The sequence below is a fragment of the Elephas maximus genome, chromosome 22 (assembly GCF_024166365.1).
Source record: "Elephas maximus indicus isolate mEleMax1 chromosome 22, mEleMax1 primary haplotype, whole genome shotgun sequence".
Taxonomy (NCBI): domain Eukaryota; kingdom Metazoa; phylum Chordata; class Mammalia; order Proboscidea; family Elephantidae; genus Elephas; species Elephas maximus.
The window spans coordinates 7,024,515-7,045,338 of record NC_064840.1 but is presented as its reverse complement, the minus strand read 5'-3'; the positions used below and the strand labels follow the sequence as shown (position 1 = coordinate 7,045,338).

At 41.0% G+C, this 20,824-nt stretch overlaps 1 protein-coding gene across 14 annotated transcripts in view; it reads right to left on the bottom strand.

Annotated features, from left to right (window-relative positions):
* The window catches only part of MPHOSPH9 (M-phase phosphoprotein 9), a 59,075-nt gene that overhangs the window by 31,450 nt on the left and 6,801 nt on the right, over window positions 1–20,824 (bottom strand). For 11 of the 14 annotated variants that reach the window (XR_007514878.1, XR_007514880.1, XR_007514879.1 and 8 more), the window contains 6 exons: window positions 13,943–14,032; window positions 10,542–11,062; window positions 9,121–9,247; window positions 4,585–4,675; window positions 3,159–3,265; window positions 18–143 (listed from right to left, as the gene is read on the bottom strand). Coding sequence is in view for 10 of the 14 variants with exons in the window: in XM_049865781.1 (XP_049721738.1) it covers window positions 18–143; window positions 3,159–3,265; window positions 4,585–4,675; window positions 9,121–9,247; window positions 10,542–11,062; window positions 13,943–14,032 (1,062 nt within the window). In the remaining 4 variants the exon portion in view is untranslated. The remainder of the gene's footprint in view (window positions 1–17; window positions 144–3,158; window positions 3,266–4,584; window positions 4,676–9,120; window positions 9,248–10,541; window positions 11,063–13,942; window positions 14,033–20,824) is intronic. The other 3 variants (XM_049865783.1, XM_049865780.1, XM_049865784.1) reach the window with 2 other exon arrangements.

Sequence of the window (20,824 nt, the reverse complement as noted above, 5' to 3'; positions counted from 1 at the left end):
AATGCTGACGACTTTACCTCAGGTGGGTGATTTGGAGTGGAAGCAAAGGTGAGATTCCTCTCAGGTAACTGCTTGTTTTCCCTTTGTTTTTTATGATAAATATCCTTCAGTGACGGTAGCTTCATCTCATTACTAGTATTAGACTTAAAGATACGAAACAAAATTATTACTTAAATGGTATTACCAGCTATGAAAAAAACTTACTGATACCAAGATCAGCCCCATAAAAAGATCGTGAAAGATTTTAAATAAAATTTGAGAATCTAGACAGTCAGATTTATAATCTAAGCTTAGAAGTCATTATCTATTATTATGAATCTCCATCAATGTTCCTATCCCCTAACAAGGAATACTAAGGGAATAATCTGAACCTAAATTATTTAGCAGCCTATGAGTAACTTCCAAAGGATAAAATCCTTGGTAGTTCCACTCAAAATAGGAACCCAGTTCTGAGGGAAGAAAAGGCTTCACAATGAATGACTGAAGCAGGATGAGGAGGGTTCTGGCAGGGTTGATTTCATGTGACTCAAAGGGACAGATGTCAGGCGATGGAGCTCCTCATCTATGAAAGATTTGACAGATAAAAAGAAAGCATTAAGGAAAAAGTTCCTCAATGAAAATAAGCCAGTAATTTAATTAGTAAAATAAGAAGATATGATTCTACTTCATTTCCAAAGCTTGAAATCAGGGCTTTCCGAGGCAAAATGTAGCCTAGAAATATAGCAAAGAGATTAAGGGATGAATGTCTAGGCTCCAAACATGGAGACACCAGGCCTAAATTACTTCCAGGTGGGGTTTATTGTAGGGCATGACCAGGGGTACCATTTAACCCTGGGCTCCAAATTGAAACTGGACATTTTCTTAAATGAGATTATAAATTCAACCAGAGACACTGAAAAAAGACATTCATCATAGAGTTTTAAACTTACAATTTTATGTCCCATTTCCAGCCCCTAGATAGGCTGAAGGGCACCATGAATTAACATTTTTTAATAAACCCTATAATTAACTTGTGAATAGGACAATTAATTGCATTTTGTGTCTGTGTGCATTAAAAATGACACCATTTCATTAATCCTGGTTTAGAATTTCATTTTTTAATATATCAAGAGCCGAAAGGCCCTTTACAAGCCATGAAGCTTAGGCCAAGTAGCAGCACTCTGTCCCTGGCCTACAGCCTGGGAAATCGTTGCCTCCTTGTCCGATGGCCTGGGTGAACAGTTGGAGTTACCCTATTTAGAGTTCACGGTGCCATTTTTCCACCACTTTCACGACGTCCTTTTCTTTTTATACTTTAACATCTTTGAAGTAAGGGTATATCACTTCCGGCCAAGTGGCGGTTGTGACGTATGGTCATCGCCTGCTTATAAGCAAATATCAAAGCCATCAAAATTGGCGAAATGGGCATCGACAGCTTAGAAGAAAATCCTAGCGACTACAGTGGAACCCCCGGAAACCAAAAATTTAAAGGAAGGATGGGCTAGACATGTTGAGCAATACTCCCCATGTGGGAGTCAAAAGTAGGCTAGTTCTACACAGCTACGAGGCCAGTCAAGAGCTCAGCACCAAGGCCTTCCATTCCTGCATGGATTTTTTTAAAGAAATGCTGAATCACCAATGCTCTTGGTGGCACAAAGGAATACAGCACGTGGAAAAACAAGAAGCCAAGTGAAAACAGAGAACCTGGGAGCCTCTGCACGTGAAGGGGTCTTAACCAATTTACTTCACTTGTGTTTTCTTTTTTAAGCAGGCATGAGAGTGATATGATAAAAAATTCACACTTTACTAAGTCTAAAGCTCTTTCTACAAGCATTAAGAAAAATATTCCAAGTGATAAGAAAGCACTATCTTAGTCTAACTGGCAAGATTTTACTCTCTTGGTAGAATATCAAATGGGAAATCTTAAAAACTGATGGCATCTTAGATTCAGCAAAATACGGTACTGTATTTATTTACTGACATTCAAAATCAAGTAACAAATACTGTGAGCCCTGTAATTACAGAGCTTTCGAAACCTTTCGTAGTCCCGTTACAATCTCACTTCCCCCCTACTTCCTGTCTGTCCTTGTTGATCTGTCTCTCTTTTTCTGTTCCTTTGTGAAGTATAAAAAAACACTGGCTTCCATTTCTCTCTGGGTCTCATGTCTGCAGTGCATTGCTTGTCCCCAGTGCCTCATCTGCCCATATGTGTCCCTCTCTCTTACATCTCCCTTGGTTATTTTAATCGTATCTCTCTCGTGGGCTAAATTGCATTCCCCTAAAAAGACATGTTGAAGTCCTGACCCCCCGTACCTGTGAATGTGACCTCATTTGGAAATAGGGTCTTTGCAGATGTAACCAAGTTAGGATGAGGTCATCCTGGATTAGGGTGGGCACTAATCCAATGACTGGTGTCTTTATAAAAAGAAAGGAATTTGGACACAGAGGCAGATGGAAGACGACCAGGTGAAGATGAAGGCAGAAACTGGAATTATGCTGCCACAACGCAAGAAATGCCAAGGATTGCAGACAGCCACGGGAAGCTGGGCAAGGCAAGGAAGGATTCTTCTCCAGAAACTTCAGAGAAAGGGTGGCCCTTCCAACACCTGATTTCTGACTTTCAGAACTGTCAGAAAATAAACTGCTGATGTTTTCAGTCACCTGGCTTGAGATACTTTGTTGTAACAGCCCTAGAAAACTAGTATACTCTCCTTCTCTCCAATCTTAATCCTCGGATCACCTGATCATAATACAGACCTCAAACATATATATCAACATACACACGGTCAACAGTTTTCTTTACTTTAAAATGAACAAAATGTATTATACTTAAATTGTCCATAAAGAGATCAGTGGGGAAAATAACAGCATGGAAAATCAATGCCGGGTCTGGGAAAAGGGGAAGAGGTGAAGAGCCGAGGACCTACTATAGATAAAATAGTACACACAAAGCCATCTCATTTAATTCCCACAGATCACCAACCAGGCTATTCTTAGTTCCATTTTTAAATAGCTTTCCTGAGATCACATACTAATAAACGACAGAAAATTTTAAGACCCATGCTTTTTCTAGTTCATGAGAAGCTGAAGAACACAAAATTATAAAGAAATGGAGTACCTAACTACATCTATAAAACACAAGTATACGCGCACACACAGGTAACTCATTTTGAAATCACCTGGCCTGGTGACGTATCTGCGGAAGGTGACGGCACAAACTTCTTCTCTAAGGCCTCAGGCAGAGAGTGATACATGTCCTTCTCCTCCAGTTTCCAGTAAGTCAGTCCTAATGTGCACAAACACCCAGAACAGGAAAGAGTGAGAAGAGAAAACAAAAGTGCTTTCTAGATTTAACTTATTCACCGAAATACAATTAAACATGGGAAATAACTCGGTTTTGGTTATCTGGTTATAGCAAGTTAAACTGTGATGAGAAAAGATTCTTATAAACGCCTCACCATTTAAGAGCTCCGACTTAAGGACCTAAATATTTAAAACAAATTTTCTTAAAAGTCAAGATCAATTAGTGCCATTTAAAATAAATTTTAAAATAGATAAAAATTTCTTTATGAATAGCACAGACTGATGAAGAATTAACAGACAGAATTCAATTAATTCAAATATTTCTTGAGCGTCTACTGCGCCAGGCAGGGGGCTATGAACAGTAAGTAAATCACAGAGCACATACGGCACGTCACGGGTTCTAAGTGCTGTGCTGGTAAAAGAAAGCAACAGCGTAAAGGAGATATACGCAGTGTGGGGAGGGTGTGGGAGGGCACTCTTTGAATAGAGTGGCCAGGGTTGGCTGTGAGAAGGTGTTAGAGGGAAGAGCGTTCTAAGCAGAGGGAACAGGCAATGCAAAACCCTACACCAAGAACCTGTCTGGCATATCTGAGCCTCCCTGCTCAAGTGGAGCAGAAGGTGAGGTCAAAGAGGTCATGGGCTGGATCCCGCTGGGCTCTGTGAGGACTCTGGCTATTCTTCTGAGGGGACAGAGAACCACTGCAGGGCTTTCAGCAGAGGAGTCTTTGCAGGATCCAACTTCTCTGACAAAAGCATCTTTTTTATGGCTACTGTGCTGAGGAGACTGCAGGACACAGGGGAAGCAGGGAGGCTGGTTAGGAACTTATGTCATCCAGGTGACAGAGAGGATGGTGACTCTATTAAAGTGGGAGCAGTGAAGGTGCTGAGAAGTGGCTGGATTCTGGAAATAGGTGGAAGGCAAAGCCTTCTTCACATCCTGAGGAGTTGAATGTAGGGTGTGGGGGGAAAAAAGAGTAAGTGTAAAACCATTAAGACTACGATGAGATCACCCTGAAGCGCAGATAAAGAATGCCTCCTGGAGGGCCTGAATTTGCTAATTCCTTTTGGAGCTCCTGATAGTGCTGAAACGTTTTTTTATTTTTTTTAAATAATTCCAAAAGTACTTCTTCCTTCTACCTTGACAGAGCTTGTCACATAAAATTAAGACAAGGAAGTTGCCTCTAGCAGAAGAACACTGCATAACACATTCACAGACACTGCTCTTACATACTAGATATGATTATCACACGATAATGAGGCAGGCACACGAGTTGTTTAAAAAAAAAAATCTAAGTACTATACCTGTTCCTGAATCAGATATCCAAGAATTTGGACTTTCATCTGGTTTACTGAGGTAAAAAGCATGAGACTGTGTAGCAGCAGTGAAATCAGCCTACAAGAAAGAGAACTATGAGTTGACAGCTAAAAATCATTAGGCACAAATTGCTGACCAGGGGAATGAGAGCCAAGGCTTAAACCCAGGCATAGAGAAACCTTCAGAAGGTGCATGAAGGAGGAGGCCTGGCTTTCTCCATGGTGACATGAAAGTGAAGTGACAGGAATTAACAGTAAAGGGTTTTCTTGCCCTACATGACTTACGACAGTTGATTTTGGTTCTCTGTGGAGCTGGAAGAAGAAAATTGGGGGCAGGTGTATTTAATGTGTTTAGAACTAAAGTTTATAATTTACCATCTCTTCCCAAAAGAAATTTGAGGTGCCTAGGATAAAAGTCATTTAGTATAAAAATGAATCTAAATATCACTAACATACAACTACATTACATACATCATTAACATACACCTACAATAAATCAACTGTGAAAACTGCAAATCAATAAGTAACCTGAAGTTTAACTAGTAGTCTATTTCTTATATACAAATTATCGGTTACTATGAGTTGTAATCAAGTCAACGGCAGTGAGGTTCCCAGAAAAGGCACAAGATGCTAACTTATCACCAATTCTAATAAAAATTCTGTGTGAAGCTCTCCTCACAATATCTATGGCACTGCCATAAGAAACCTTTGTTTCTGAACAGGGATACTGGAAAAGGCTATTTCTAGCAGAATTTTTCTCATCGGTTCCATCATTGTCAAACTTTTCCTTCCTGTTAAAAGTATTTAAGTTGACCAGACATACTGGACCAGTGGAGACTGAAGGACTCCCCAAGGCTCCTGCCCTGAGATACTCTTTAAATCTTGAATTTAAACAAGCCCAAGGTCACCTTTTAGCTAAATAACAGATTCTGTCGCAAAATAAAGAATATCACCCATTAGTACTGCGCTCCTTTAAAAAATCATCTATATGAGACCAAACAGTCATCAATTGCTTTAAAACAAAGATGAGAATGTAAGGGGTGGGGAAACAAGATTAATGGAAACAAAACCACCAGAATGGAAAATTGGGAATGTTCACACATCATGAAGAATGTAACCAATGCCATCAAAAAATTTGTGTAGAAATTGTTGAATGGGAACCTAAGCTGCTATGTCAACCTTCACCAAAAACAAAATAAAATATTACTTAAAAAAAAAATTAAGTTATATTTGTTTAAAATCCACCCATGGGAGTAAAAGCACACTGCAATAATAAATAATAAAACTCTACTACAAAAAAGGGAATTACGACCTCAGCCTTGTAAGGCAGCCCTTCTTTTTAATCAGTAAGAAATTCCTGTCATCTTTTGTCTCTTCTAAAACCCCTGCTCAAATTCCATCAAGTCTCAGTACTGAAAGGACCAGGAAAGGGTGACTGGAGAAGACCAAGTCAAATAATGCCCAGTAAGAGACTGCATCTTCTCCCCGATTCTGAGGTGAAAAATTCAATGCACTCAGCCAACACAGACACAGAGGACCAGAGGGGCACTTACCTTACAGAGCTGCTGCCTGCGTGCTCTTCTGAGCAAACAAGGTAGCCCCTGACGAACAGGTCCTGCTTTTAATGGAAAATAAAACTATGGTGCAGTGAAAAGCCCTTCTGAAATGTAACCCCTCTTAGCTAAAGAAGCTGGCCTCACACGAACACAAGGACCTTAATTAGTTTCAGCAACGGTCTGTTAGCCCATCTGAAAAACAACCACAAAGCCCTTCAGCTGGTGAAATGGTAAATTCAAATCTGTCAGACACAAAGGACCAAGGAAACAAAAGACTTGAGCTCTGGGAAATCCTTAGGCTGAACAATATACAATTTCAAGATGTATTTCCAAATAGCTATTGCCCAAAATAAACTACCGTTGTATAAAAGAAAATTGGATCAGAAGAAAACCCTGATATCTAGCATTGCCCGATTTAGAATGAAACTGAAAACAATGGGAGAAGAGATTAATAGGAAAATTCCAACTTTTGTGAAGCCATAAAATTTGGTTCGGATTTATACAGGGGAGAAATGCATTTCAGGTTGTCGTGTGTTTAATTCACCAGCCACCATTACCTCAAAATCAAAGCTCAGAAATATCAAAGGAATTTGATTTCCCCTAATGATTTAATACCAAATATATGATTCTTATATGATTCACCTCAAAGGAGAAAAAAAAAGGGGTGGGGAGGGGAGAAGAGGGGAATAAAACCTACCAGGAGAGGATCCAAGAAAACAGAAGGAAAGACTTGGAGGGAACTGTTCCCGCCTCCCAGCTTCTACCCTCCACCCCCCGGGGTGCCACGGGGCAGAAGACTCGCCTCCCCAGGGCATCTCTGGGACACTGCACCTGATCACCTGTGGGGGCCCTGATTCTCCACCGAATCGGAGAGAAAAGCTGGGCTGTACCAGCAGTTCCCAAACTCCTGTTGTTCTTGCTGCCATCCAGTGAGGTCCAACTCATGGGAACCCTAACTGTACAGAGTAGAACTGTGCTCCACAGGGTTCTCAAGGATGTGACCTTTTGGAAGCAGATCACCAGGCCTGTTCTCTGAGGCGCCTCTGGGTGGACGTGAGCCGCCAACCTTTCAGCTGGCAGTTGAGAGCTTAACCATTTGGGCCACCCTTCCCAAACTTTACTGCACCTGTGGAACTTTTAAAACTCCCAGCACACTGGGTCACACCTCTGCCAGAAGGAGTCAGAACTTCTGGGGTTGGCAGCCACGCATCTGTATGTGTTTAAAGACGCTCAGGTGACCCTAATGGGCAGTGAAGCTTGGGAACCACTGGGCTCTAGCAAACCTATGCTGAGTTACACTCACAAAAGACAACAAGAAAACCAGTGAATCCACTGAGTTACGTAACCACAAACTCTAAGTTTATCAAAGAGGAAAAATCTCCACAAAACAAAGTTTCAAGGAAGGTAACAACAGTAGAAAAGAAACAACTATTGATGAAAGCATTCTCCCTTGATGCCAATCTATTCAACTGAAAAAAGCAGTCCTTACCCCAGTCTCCCTTAAGCTGTCATACCAAACAAGGATATGCCATCCTTGAATCCTTGATGGCATACAGGTTCCAAAGAGCAGAACTACCCACACAGCACAAAGGGGCTCTGCTAGGCCACAGAAGTTTCAAGTTCATGTAGCTTTCTTCACCTTCCATTTCTATCTCCTCAACACAAATGTGAAAAAGTTCAAAGAATGGTGAGATCAACCCTTTGCCGTCAAGCCGATTCCGACTCATAGTGGCCCCATACGACAGAGTAGAACTGCCCCACAGAGTTTCCAAGGCTGTAATCTTTAAGGAGGCAGACTGCCACATCTTTCTTCCACAGAGCGGATAGCAGGTTCGAACTGTCAACCTTTCTGTTAGCAGCCGAATGCTTTAACCACTGTGCCACCAGGGCTCCTTACGGTGAGATTAACCCACCCAGTGCCGTCAAGTCGATTCCGACTCATTAGGAAGGCTAAATAGCCACGGGTTGAAGACAGAAAAATTACAGAAAGAAAAGAAATAAATAGTGCCTTATGAAGGCTGAGGGACTATCTTCTTATGACCTCAATTCTCTATAGGTCTTTTTCATAGGATGACAGAGTGGCTGTGCTTCGGCTGATCACAACCTGGCCAATTTCTCAAGGTATCAAGTGTGCAGACAGACCTAATTTTGCAACTGCAATGTATTACACTAAACAGTGCTATTCTCTGGCAAGTCAGGCCAACAAAGGCTTTAATGATGTATTAAAACTTACTCCATACCTTTAACTCTTTAACAAAACTGCCAAGTTAGCAAGCAGGCCATATAGAATTTAACCATTTAATCTCTTACATTTATATTATAAATTCAGAACTGTCCAAATTTCAACATTTTAAAAATAAAACATCTTACTTAAAGTAAGGTACTACTTATTTCTTATAACTTAATAGTAACAGATATCATTTGAGGTGTTCTTTTAAAAATTAAATGAATTGCTCTCTGGATAAATGTAAACACTTGCAGTACAAACAGAAATAAGATCTTTACAAAATGGTTCATTTTCTAGAGTACTGTCTCCTCATTCATTTTGATTTCCAGCCTACTGAAGAACTAATACTCCACGACACGGTCAAGTTGATTCCAACTCATATCAACCCTATATGACAGCAGAATTGTCCCCTAGGGTTTCCTAGGCTGTAATCTTTACAGGAGCAGATCGCCAGGTCTTTTCTCCTGCAGAGTGGCAGAGTGGTTGATGGGTTCAAACTGCCGACCTTTGGGTTAACGGCCGAGCACTTAGGTGCCGCACCATCAGGGCTCCTTCTAAAGAACCAATACTTGCAGAACATCGTTATGTCCAATCCGTTCAGACATCAACAGAAAGATCTGTCAACACACGAATTAACACTACAGAAGAAAGGCCTAAAAAAACAGATATGCTGATGAGTGTGCATTAACTCAACATGATGACACAGCCAAAGCAAGCCACGTGAAGCGATTCATCACTTACTTTCTCAGTTCGCGGCTCCTTCGTTTCCTCACTTGCCTGCAGAGATTTTGCACATCCCTCTTCTACGTGTGCTCTCTTTGGTTGGTTCTGCTTCAGCTTTTGTGCCCATGATGTTATAGATTTACTACTGAAAAAAAACAAAATTACGTCCTTCAAACGTAATGCTAGGTATCAGTGGATCACACATAATGCTAAGTAAGTATAGTGAAAAGTGCTGAGTTTTATTCTAATAGTGAAAAGATGGATTTTTATTGAGTTATCTAAATTTCCTTTTTTTGAGTTCCTATAGGCAAAGTGGAAGCCCTGGCGGCGAAGTGGTTAAGAGCTACGGCTGCTCACCAAAAGGTCACCAGTTCAAGCCCACCAGGCGCTCCTTGGTGACTCTATGGGGCAGTTCTATTCTGTCCTATAGGGTCACTAGGAGTCGAAATGACTCGATGGCAATGGGTTTGGTTTTTTGGTTCTCATAGGCAAAATAAAAAGACTAACAGTGGTCAATAATATACATAGCTTGTAGCCATGGAGTAGAAAAAAAATCACCATATTGGCCCTCTACAGGACTAAACCTATCTATAGGGAAAACCTATTTCTTGGCATCAACTAATAATTATACTTGTAAGTAGACCAGATGTGTGCTGCTATGGAGAAATACTTTACTTTACATGATATATTTCAGCAATATGAAACTGAAAAATTAGGGAAAACCACATAATTTTAAAAGATTATCTGCTTTTCAGACCATTCAGCCACAGTTTCCTTCACTAAAATGTATCCTGAGTCAACCAAAATGTCATTGAACATATAAAAACTCTCCTTATGGTAATTCTTATACACAAAAAAGTAACATAAAACTGAATATGCTTGTATATAATTTTTGGTTTCAAATTATACAAACACGTGTGACAAAATTCCACTATGAATACAGTCCTGAACTTTGACTTCTGGCACGTTTATAATGACTAGAAAACAAGAAAAGTATTCTTCTGGCATGGTCTCTCTCCCACTTTAAGAGTTTATAGTCTTGTAACAAATGGGAAAAAAAAGTCAAATGGCATTAGTATATGGTGGGCTTTGCTTATTTCAATTTTTCAAAGGCAGTAAGTAAATAAAAGGCTTCAGTTTTAACAGTAAAGCTGATAAATGTTCAAATACATCTCACTGCACTACAGTCCCACTAACCCCACTGCTGTCCAGTTGATTCCAACTCATAGCGACCCAAAAGAACAGAGGAGAATTGCCCCACAGGGTTTTAAAGGAGTGGCTGGTGGATTCGAACGGCTCTCCTTTTTGGTTAACAGCTGAGCTCTTAACCACTGAGCCACCAGGGCTCCACAGTCCCACTAAAAGGAGCTTTATTTACTAGATTCTAAGTGTAATAAACAGGTAACATTCCTTTCAAATGACAGAGAAATTCTACTTACCTATTTGTTTTTCCACTATATACTTCAGAAATCTTATTTTTACCAAGAAAATTATGTTCAAATTCGCCAGGGAAAACAGGAATATCATCCTTTGAAGATGCACTGAGCTCTTCCGTGGTCTGTATGTAAGAACTCTTATTTTTTGCCCTATCTACCAGTGAATCTGTCCGCACCACAGGTGCTACGTACTGTCCTTGAGAAACCTCTGTGTGTTCCATGAACTCTCTGGGGTCTTTCGATTTATAGGTGTTTAATTCTGAGAGGCAGAAGGTGCCATATCCACTGCTCACTGAACTGCTCTCTCCACTGTAGTCTGGTTGGGATGGGAATGATTCCTGCTGCGTTTCCGGTTCTGCAGGCTTAGGTAAACTGAGGGCAGGTTCATCTCTCTCACTATTTTCAGAGAAAAAACCCATGCGACTTTCTGAAGATATTTGTTTGCTTGGAGAACTATCATAGGGAGCCCAGGAAGCATTACTGGTCTGTAGCTTCACTAAGTTTTTGATCTCCTCTTGTATACGCTGAAAATGAAAGGTTACAGATTGGGTAAGAAAGTATACGAAATATCACATATTTATAAATGTTATAAAAATACAGTTTAAAAACAGGATTGAATGTTACTCAAAAATACAAATACTTGTACACCAATGTTCATTGCAGCACTGCTCACAATAGCCAAAAGGTGGAAACAACCCAAGGGCCCATCAAAAGATGAATAGATAAACAAAATGTGGCATAAACACACAATGGAATATTACTCAGCCCTAAAATGAAAAGAAGCGCTGATACATGCTCTCACATGGATGGACCCTGAAAACGTGCTGAGTGAAATACGTCAGACACAAAATGATAAACACTGCATGATCCACTTATGAGAAATATCTAGAACAAGCCAATGCATATACAGCACCATTTATTAGTGGTTATCAGAGGTGGGTAAGAGGGGGCAGTGAGGAATTGTTGCTTACGGGGCACCGAGTTTCTGTGAAGGGTGAGGGAATAATCTGGAAATAGTGGTGATGGTTTCACAACATGGTAATGTAATTAACCAATTGCTGTCGAGTTGATTTCGACTCATAACGACCCTGCAGGACAGAGTAGAACGGCCCCCTAGAGTTTCTAACGAGTGCCTGGTGGATTCAAACTGCTGACCTTTTGGATAGCAGCCATAGCTCTTAGCCACTACGCCACCAGCGTTTCCATAAATGTAGTTAACGTCACTGAGTTGTACACATAAAAATGGTTGAAGCTGTGTGATGGTTAAGGTTGTGTGTCAACTTGGTTGGGCCATGATTCTCAGTGGTTTGGCAATCATATGATGTTGTGATCACCTCCATGATGGGATCTGCTGTGATTAACCATTGAAAGGGAATTTCCTTGGGTGTGTGGCCTGCATTGAATATAAGTGGACATTCTCGCAAGGCTCGTGGGCTTTTGCTTGCTCTGAATCCTGCAGCTGGCTCCTGTTCATTTGACCTCCAGTTCTCGGAACTTGTGCTAGCAGCTTACCTGCGGTCTTCCCTGCCAACCTTGGGATTCGTCAATCTTTGCAGCCTGTGAGCAAGAGTCCTGCTCTCTGACCTGCCGATCTTGGGTTCACCAGCCCCTGTGGTTACGTGAATCAGGAGAAGCCTTCATCCTGACCCACGGACTTGGGATGTTCCACTCTCTACAACTGCATGAGCCACTTTCTTGATATAAATCTCTCTCTATAAATACATATATATCTACACGCTTTACTGGTTTTGCTTCTCTAGGGAACCCAGACTAAGACATTTGGTACCAGGAGTGGTTCCAGAGAAACAAAACTCTAAGGATGAATTTTCTAAATTGGTTCTCAAGTCTGGTTAGTCTTAAAGATGTTAATAAATCTGCTTCAAGCAGTAAAGAAGGTAATGCGAAACCATGGCGTGAGGTGGCAATACAAATACACAAATATCACCACCAAGAGATCAAGCACTGGTGAAAGGCGAGGCTCTGGGTGATCATGTTTGATATCTTTCTATAATTTTGTCATAATGAGGAGTATAAGGAAGCTGGTTGGTCGGTCCTACTTTCACTGAACAAACTGATGAAAGAAAGAGATGAGCTCAGGGCTTCAGAGTCAAAGCTCAAGGGCCACATAAACAACCTCAAAGCTTCCACTCGTGCCTTGAAGGAAAGCCTCATTTCCTGTACTAACAGAGCTGATACTGCCAAAAGCCAAACCCAGAGTCTTAGCGTAAGAACGGCTGAATTACAATGCCAACTCAACTGCCAATCTCGAAAGGTATCTGAAGTTAAAAGTGAGTGCATCGATTGGGAAGAAATGGGATCCTGAAACTTGGAATGGGGACCTCATAACACCAAGAAACAAGAGCCAGGAGAAAAGCATGTCCTTTGGACCTGGGGTCCCTGCACTGAGAAGCTCCTTGACCAGGAAAGACTGAGGACAAAGACTTCCCCCAGAGCTGACAGAGATAGCAAGCCTTTCTCTGGAGCTGGCACCCTGAATTTGGACTTCCAGCCTCCTCAACCCTGAGAAAATAAAGTTCTTTCTGCCAAAGCCATCCACTTGTGGTATTTCTGTCATAGCAGCACTAGATAACTAAGACAAACAGCAGGGCCACATGAACCAGAGACTACATCATCCTGAGACCAGAAGAACTAGATGGTGCCTGGCTACAACCGATGACTGCCCTGACAGGGGACACAACAGAGAACCCTTGAGGGAGCAGGAGAGCAGTGGGATGCAGACCCCGAATTCTCAGAAGACCAGACTTAATGGTCTGACTGAGACTGGAAGGACCCCAGTGGTCATGGCCCCCAGACCTTCTGTTGGCCCAGGACAGGAACCATTCCCAAAGCCAACTCTTCAGACATGGATGGGACTGGACAATGGGTTGGAGAGGGATGCTGGTGAGGAGTGAGCTTCTTGGATCAGGTGGACACTTGAGACTACGTTGGCATCTCCTGCCTGGAGGGGTGATGAGAGGGTTAGAAGCTGGCGAAATGGATACAAAAAGAGGGAGTGGAGGGAGAAAGCGGGCCGTCTCATTAGGGGGAGAGTAACTGGGAGTATGTAGCAAGGTGTATATGGGTTTTTGTGGAAGAGACTGACTTGATTTGTAAACTTTCACTTAAAGCACAATAAAAATTATTTAAAAAAAAAAAAGAGCAAATGTTCTAGTATATATATTTTACCACAATAAAAAAACTTTTAAATATGAAAAAAAAATTCTATTTAACAATCAAACCATAAGGTAATTAATTGTATCATACCTTTAAATGTTACTTTCAAGATAATGAGCATGTTTTATCTTTAGTTTATAAACAAAACTGGTATAAAGTATTAATTGGTTTTTCTGCAAACCTTAAAAAAATGGTGGGGCAAAAAGCTTAATGAAAAAACAATAACTTACTTGAATTTGGTTGTGGAACTGTTCCTGCTGGGCAACTATCTGCTCCTGGCATTGTTTTTCCACCAAACTGAAAAGTTGTAACCACCTGGTCTATTAAATTATAAAACATTGCAGTCAAAAATTCAAAATTTTAAGATAGTATTTCACAGAAAAATTCCTCCAATGGGTAAAGGCCTTTTTTAACATGCAAAGTCTATAAGCCTAATTAAACATGGAGTCCTGGTGGCGCAGTGGTTAGGAGCTCAGCTGCTAACCAAAAGGTCAACAATTCGAATCCACCAGCTGCTCCTTGGAAACCCTATGGGGCACTTCAGCTCTGTCCTATAGGGTTGATACGAGTTGGAATCAACTCAACGGCAATGCGTTACAAGTTAAACATAGTTATAAAAATGTATTTATTGCAAAAAATACAAGAACCTAAGCGTTGAGCACCCCTTCCTTACGTAGCCTGTGATCCTGAAGGTCCAGTAAATCCTGTTTTTCGAATGGTCTCTTCACTGGAAAACATCTGCTATCATTTCTGATTAAACAACCAGTAGCTGCTCTTAAGATGTGTCTTTCGTTCTTCCTCTTTTTCTCGTAACAGCTAACGATTTCTTAAACATTGACATGTACCCAGAAAAAGAATTCCACATCCTAAAGCAACAATGAAAATCTGACCCCTAATTATGTGTTCTCTAGCTAAAAAACCTGCTCTTTTAGTCAGATATTACACTGTTTTAAAGCACAGCAGAGCTGAAAAAGGAAAGAAAAAACCACTCTGAACACCTGTGGGACTGGCCCTCAGTTCCTTCACAGCCCATTTCTGGTCCTGGTTCTCCCCGACTCCCAGCAGCAGTCCGCATTCTGAGGGCTATAGTTAGACTACGCCAAAACAAAAACACAGCAAGGAGGATGGCTACATTCAGTTTCAAGACTGGGACTCTCTGTAATAGACTGCATGCAATGATGCACAGCAGCGGTAAGTAGCCATCGTGAAAACCAGCTTCTGGTTCAAGCCTTTCAATGTCTACTTCTAAACACCGCTTCCAGGGCCCTGCACGACCCACATCATGCACACATTCCAGCTCCACCGTGTCCCTCTCTCTTCCCCTGGCCTCTTTGTGTTACCTGAACATGTCAAAACCGTCCTCTACCTCAAAAGCTCCACACCTGCAGTATCCTCAACCCTGCTCCTAACATGGCTAGCTTCCTCCCATCCTGCAATTTCAGCTTAAGGGGCCCCTTCCCAAACCCTAACAGCTTCCCTTTCTCCCATGATCCTGTTTATAAATGCTCTCGTGTGGTGTGTTATCTGTCTCCCAGCCTGCCCCCCTCCTTCGCCAGCACCTAGGACACAGTGCCAAGAAGAGAACAAATAAACTGCGAAAGTTTTGGTTGGCGGTTCAAATTGGCAGTTCAAATCCATACGTTTTTAAAATTGGCCTGAACAGGAGTTCTACAGGCTAGCCTAGTAAAAATCTCTTGGGTCCCAGGTTTGACCCCAAGCTCTGTGCTAACAACCTGTGCAATCCCAAACGAATACACTTAACTTCCTTGTGCCTCGCTTTCCTGGTTTATAAAATGGGAGATAATAACATCTCATTGGTGACTAGGAGAACTCAATTTCAAATTTAAATATGATACAGGTAAAGTAGAGGTCTCAATGAATATGGAAACGCATTTTGGAACTTGGTGAAGCCATGATGTCACAAATATGGGGGGGGTGGGTACTACCGTCATTTAGTGGGCAGTGCCCAGGGATGCAAATCACAGGACAGCCCCCCACAAGGAAGAACTGTCCTGTGTCCATTTTATATTACAAAAACAATTTATAACTTGCAGTTTCATATCACAAACTATCCAGGAATGCAACTACCAAGATCTCACTTGGCTTCAGAACTTTACCAAACATTGGTCAACATTTCAGAAAACCATGTCACCCATGGCAGTGCTGCTCCTGGTACTTGGATCATTAACATGACACATCTTTACCAGTGTGTTTGTAGCTGTGCATGCATACTGAGTCTACATATATATAAAATCCAGACTTCACTGTATGTCTTCCGGTGTAGAGGTGCCCAAGCATTTATATACCGGAATACTATTATAAGTTTCATTCCTCTTTATATCACAGTTAAGAAACATATATAAGACACGGTATAGATCTAAGTGGGTTAAAGCGATTGACTGCTAACCAAAAGGTCAGTGGTTCGAAACCACCAGGGACTTCATGGGAGAAAGATGTGGAAGTCTGCTTCCATAGGGACTTAAAGCCTTGGACACCCTATGCGGTCACTATGAGTCGGAATCAACTCGATGGCAGTGGGTTTTTGCTTTGGATATGATAAGGTTTAGTGCCACTGACAAAAACTGCACAGTACACTGTCCAGCAAACAGATGCTCACTAAATCGAAGACACTGTGGTAATAATTATTATTATCATATAACCTTTACTTATTATAATCAGAGAAGCCCTGGTGGAACAGTGGTTAAGAGCTTGGCTGCTAACCAAAAGGGTCGGCAGTTCGAATCCACCAGCCGCTCCTTGGAAACTCTATGGGACAGTTCTACTCTGTCCTGTAGGGTAGCTGTGAGTTGGAATCAACTCAACAGCAAGTGTGTTTTAATCAGAAGTACCAAACAGATAAAATGCTAAAGTAACCAGTTGAAACAAATTCGTTAATGCTTTTTAAAAATCTTAGTGAATTAAGTCAGACATAAAGGGACACAGATTGTACAATTCCGTTTATATGAAACATCTAGAACAGGCAAATACATAGAGACCCAAGACCAGTGTTTATCAGTGGTTACCAAGGGCTGGGGGAGGAGGGGATGGAGAGCTGTTGATTAAGGGGTACTGAGTTTCTGTTACGGGTGATGAAAAACTTTCAGAAATGGATAGTGGTGATGGAAGTGTAACACTGTGAATGCAATTAATGTCACTGAAGTATACACTTAAAAATGGCTAAACTGGCAAATTTTGTATGCATATTTTACCCCAGTAAAATTTTTAAAGTTTCTGACAATCACAGAAATATTAACAACAGCAAGTATTTAAGAATGTATTAAGGTATTTCTATTAAAGTGTTAAAAGGTAGAATCTTACCCAATTAAATCAAATTATGTAACCTTCCTTCCCAAACTGATGTAGTAATAAAACTTAGGACAGCCAGAAGAGAGGTCTTATTACAAAGGAACCCCAGAGAAATCAGATCATCTTCAGAGCTCTTACAGCTCAAACTGTGAAAGGTTTTGTGTTTTGTGTTAAAAATGTAGACTCCCACTCCACTGCTATCAAGTCAATTCCGACTCATGGCGACCCTACAGGACAGAGTAGAACTGCCCCATAGGGTTTCTAAGGCTGTGATCTTTACAGAAGCAGACTGCCACATCTTTCTCCCATAGAGCAGGTGGTGGTTTTAAACCGCCAAATTTTCGATTAGTAGCCTAGTGCTTTAACCATTGCACCACCAGGGCTCCTCGGTAATGTATACTGTTGTTATAGGTGCCGTTGAGTCGATTCTGACTCATAGCAACCCTAAGCACAACAGGACGAAATACTGCCTGGTCCTGGGCCATCCTCACAATCGTTGCCATGTTTGAGCTCACGCAAGTTGCAGCCACTGTGTGGATTCATCTCAGAGAGGGTCTTATGCTCTTTTGCTAACCCTGTACTTTACCAAGCATGATGTTCTTCTCCAAGGCCTGGTCTCTCCTGATAACATGTCCAAAGCATGTGAGAAAAATCTCACCATCCTCACTTCCAAGGAGCACTGTGGTTGTACTTCTTCTAAGATAGACTTGTTCACTCTTCTAGCAGTGCATGGTATATACGATTTCTTCATCAACACCATAATTCAAAGGCATCAATTCTTCTTCCGTCTTCCTTATTCATTGTCCAGCTTTCCCATGCATATGAGGCGATTAAAAATACCATGGCTTGGGTCAGGCACACCTTAGTCCTCGAAGTGCTAACTTTGCTTTTCAACATTTTAAAGAGGTCTTTTGCAGCAGATTTGCCCAACGCAATACATTGTTTGATTTCCTGATGCTGCTTCCATGGGCACTGATTGTGGAGCCAAGTAAAATGAAATCCTTGACATCTTCAATATTTTTTCCATTTACCATGATGCTGCTTGTTGGTCAAGTTGTGAGGATTTTTCTTTTCCTTATGTTGAGGTGTAATGCATACTGAAGGCTGTAGTCTTTGATCTTCAACAATAACTGCTTCAAGTCTTTTTCGCTTTCAGCAAGCAAGGGTGTGTCATCTGTATATTGCAGGTTGTTAATGATGTCTCCCTCTAATCCTGATGCCATGTTCTTCGTCATGTAGTCCAGCTTCTCAGATTATGTGCTCAGCATACAGACAGAATAAGTATGGTGAAAGGATACTGCCCTTACACACACCGTTCCTGATTTTAAACCACACAGTATGCCCTTCTGCTGCTCGAATGATCGCCTCTTGGTCTATGTACAAGTTCCACATAAGTACAATTAAGTGTTGTGGAATTCCATTCCTTGCAATGTTATCCATAATTTGTTATGATCCATACAGCTGAATGCCTTTGTAAAGCCAATAAAACACAGGTAAACATCTTTCTGGTATTCTCTGCTTTCAGCCAAGATCCATCTGACATCAGCAATGATTTTCCTCATCCCACGTCCACTTCTGAATCCAGCTGAATTTCTGGCAGCTCCCTGAGCTTCCAGACTAAGACAGACTGGGAAGAAGGACCTAGCGGACTACTTCTGAAAAAACTGGCCAGTGTAAACCTTATGAATAGCAGCAGAGCACTGTCTGATATAGTGCCAGAAGATGGGCCCCTCAGGTTAGAAGGCACTCGAAATACGACTGGGGAAGAGCTGCCTCCTCAAAGTAGAGTTGGCCTTAATGACATGGATGGAGTCAAGCTTTCGGGACCTTAATTTGCTGATGTGGCACAACTCAAAATGAGAAGAAACAGCTGCAAATATCCATTAATAATCAGAACATGGAATGTATGGAGTATGAATCTAGGAAAATTAGAAATCATCAAAAATAAAATGAAACATATAAAGATAGAAATCCTAGCTGAAATGGATTGGTACTGGCCATTTAGATCAGACAATCATATGGCCTACTCTGCCGGTAATGACAAATTGAAGTGGAATGCGTATCTCATTCATCAACAAAAGAGTATTTCAAGAGCTACCCTGAACTACAACACTGTCAGTGACAGGATAATGTCTATATGCCTACAAGGAAGACCAGTAAACAGGGCTTTAATTCAAACTGACACACTAACCACTAATGCCAAAGATGAGGAAATTAAAGATTTTTACCAAATTCTGCAGCCCCAAATTGATCAAACGTACAATCGAAATGCATTGATAATTACTAGTGATTGGAATGAGAAACTTGGAAACAAAGAAGAAGGATCAGTATTTGGAAAACAGGGCCTTGGTGACAGAAAGGACATCAGAGATCACATGATAGAATTTTCTAAGACCAACGACTTATTCATTGCAAATACCTTTTTTCAACAACATCAACAGCAACTATACATGTGGACCCTGCCAGATGGAATACACAGAAATCTAACTACATCTGTGGAAAGAGGCGATGGAGAAGTTCAATATCATCAGTCAGAACAAGGTCAGGGGCCGACTGCAGAACAGGCCATCAACTGCTAATATGCAAATTCAAGCTGAAGCTGAAGAAAATTTAAACAAATCTGTGAGACCCAAAATATGACCTTCTGTATATTCCATCTGAATTTAGACACCATCTCAAGAACAGATTTGACACATTGAACACTAATGACCAAAGACCAGGTGAGTTTTGGGATGACATCAAGGACATCATATAAGAAAGCCAAAGGTCATTGGAAAGACAGGAAAGAAAGTAAATACCAAAATGGATGTCAGCAGGGACTCTGAAACTTGCTCTTGAGCATAGAGTAGCTACAGCAAAAGGAAGAAAAGATGAAGTAAAAGACCTGAACAGAAGACTTCAAAGGGCAGCTGGAGAAGACAAAGTAAAGAATTACAATAAAATGTGCAAAGACCTGGAGTTAGAAAAACAAAAGAAAACAACACGTTTGGCATTTCTCAAGCTGAAAGAACTGAAAAAAAAATTCAAGCCTTGAGTTGCAATTTTTAAGGATTCTATGGACTACAGCTGCTAACCAAGAGGTCAGCAGTTCAAATCTACCAGGCGCACCTTGGAAACTCTATGGGGCAGTTCTACTCTGTCCTATAGGGTCGCTATGAGTCAAAATCAACTCGACGGCAGTGGGTTTGGTTTGGGCAAAATATTGAATGAGGCAGGAACTATCAAAAGAAGATGGAAGGAATACACAGAGTCACCGTACCAAAAAGAACTGATAAGATTTTCAAGCATTTCGAGCGGTAGCATTTGGTCAAGAACTAATGGTATAGAAGGAAGAAGTCCAAGCTGCACTGAAGGCAGTGGTGAAAAACAAGGATTCAGGAATTGACGGGAATACCAATCGAGATGTTTCAACAAATGAATGCAGAGCTGGAGGTGCTCACTTGTCTGTGCCAAGAAATTGGGAGACAGTTACCTGGCTAAATGACTGGAAGGGATCCATATTTGTGCCTATTCTAAAGAAAAGTGATTCAACAGAATGTGGAAATTACTGAACAATATAATTAGTGCAGACTAGGCCCTTAGAAATCAGAACGAATGTTAGGATTCCAAAAGAGAGATGAAAACATGAAATTCAGGTTAAAAAGTTAGGAATACATTCCTATGATCCTTAAAACACACCCCCTCATTATTTCTAAAACACTACATTAAAATACCAGTGGATTTTTTTTTTGTTTTCATACGCTACAAAAACACGCTAAATAAATTCAAAAAATTTTACTGAATAGGCCAGAAGTACGCATCATAGA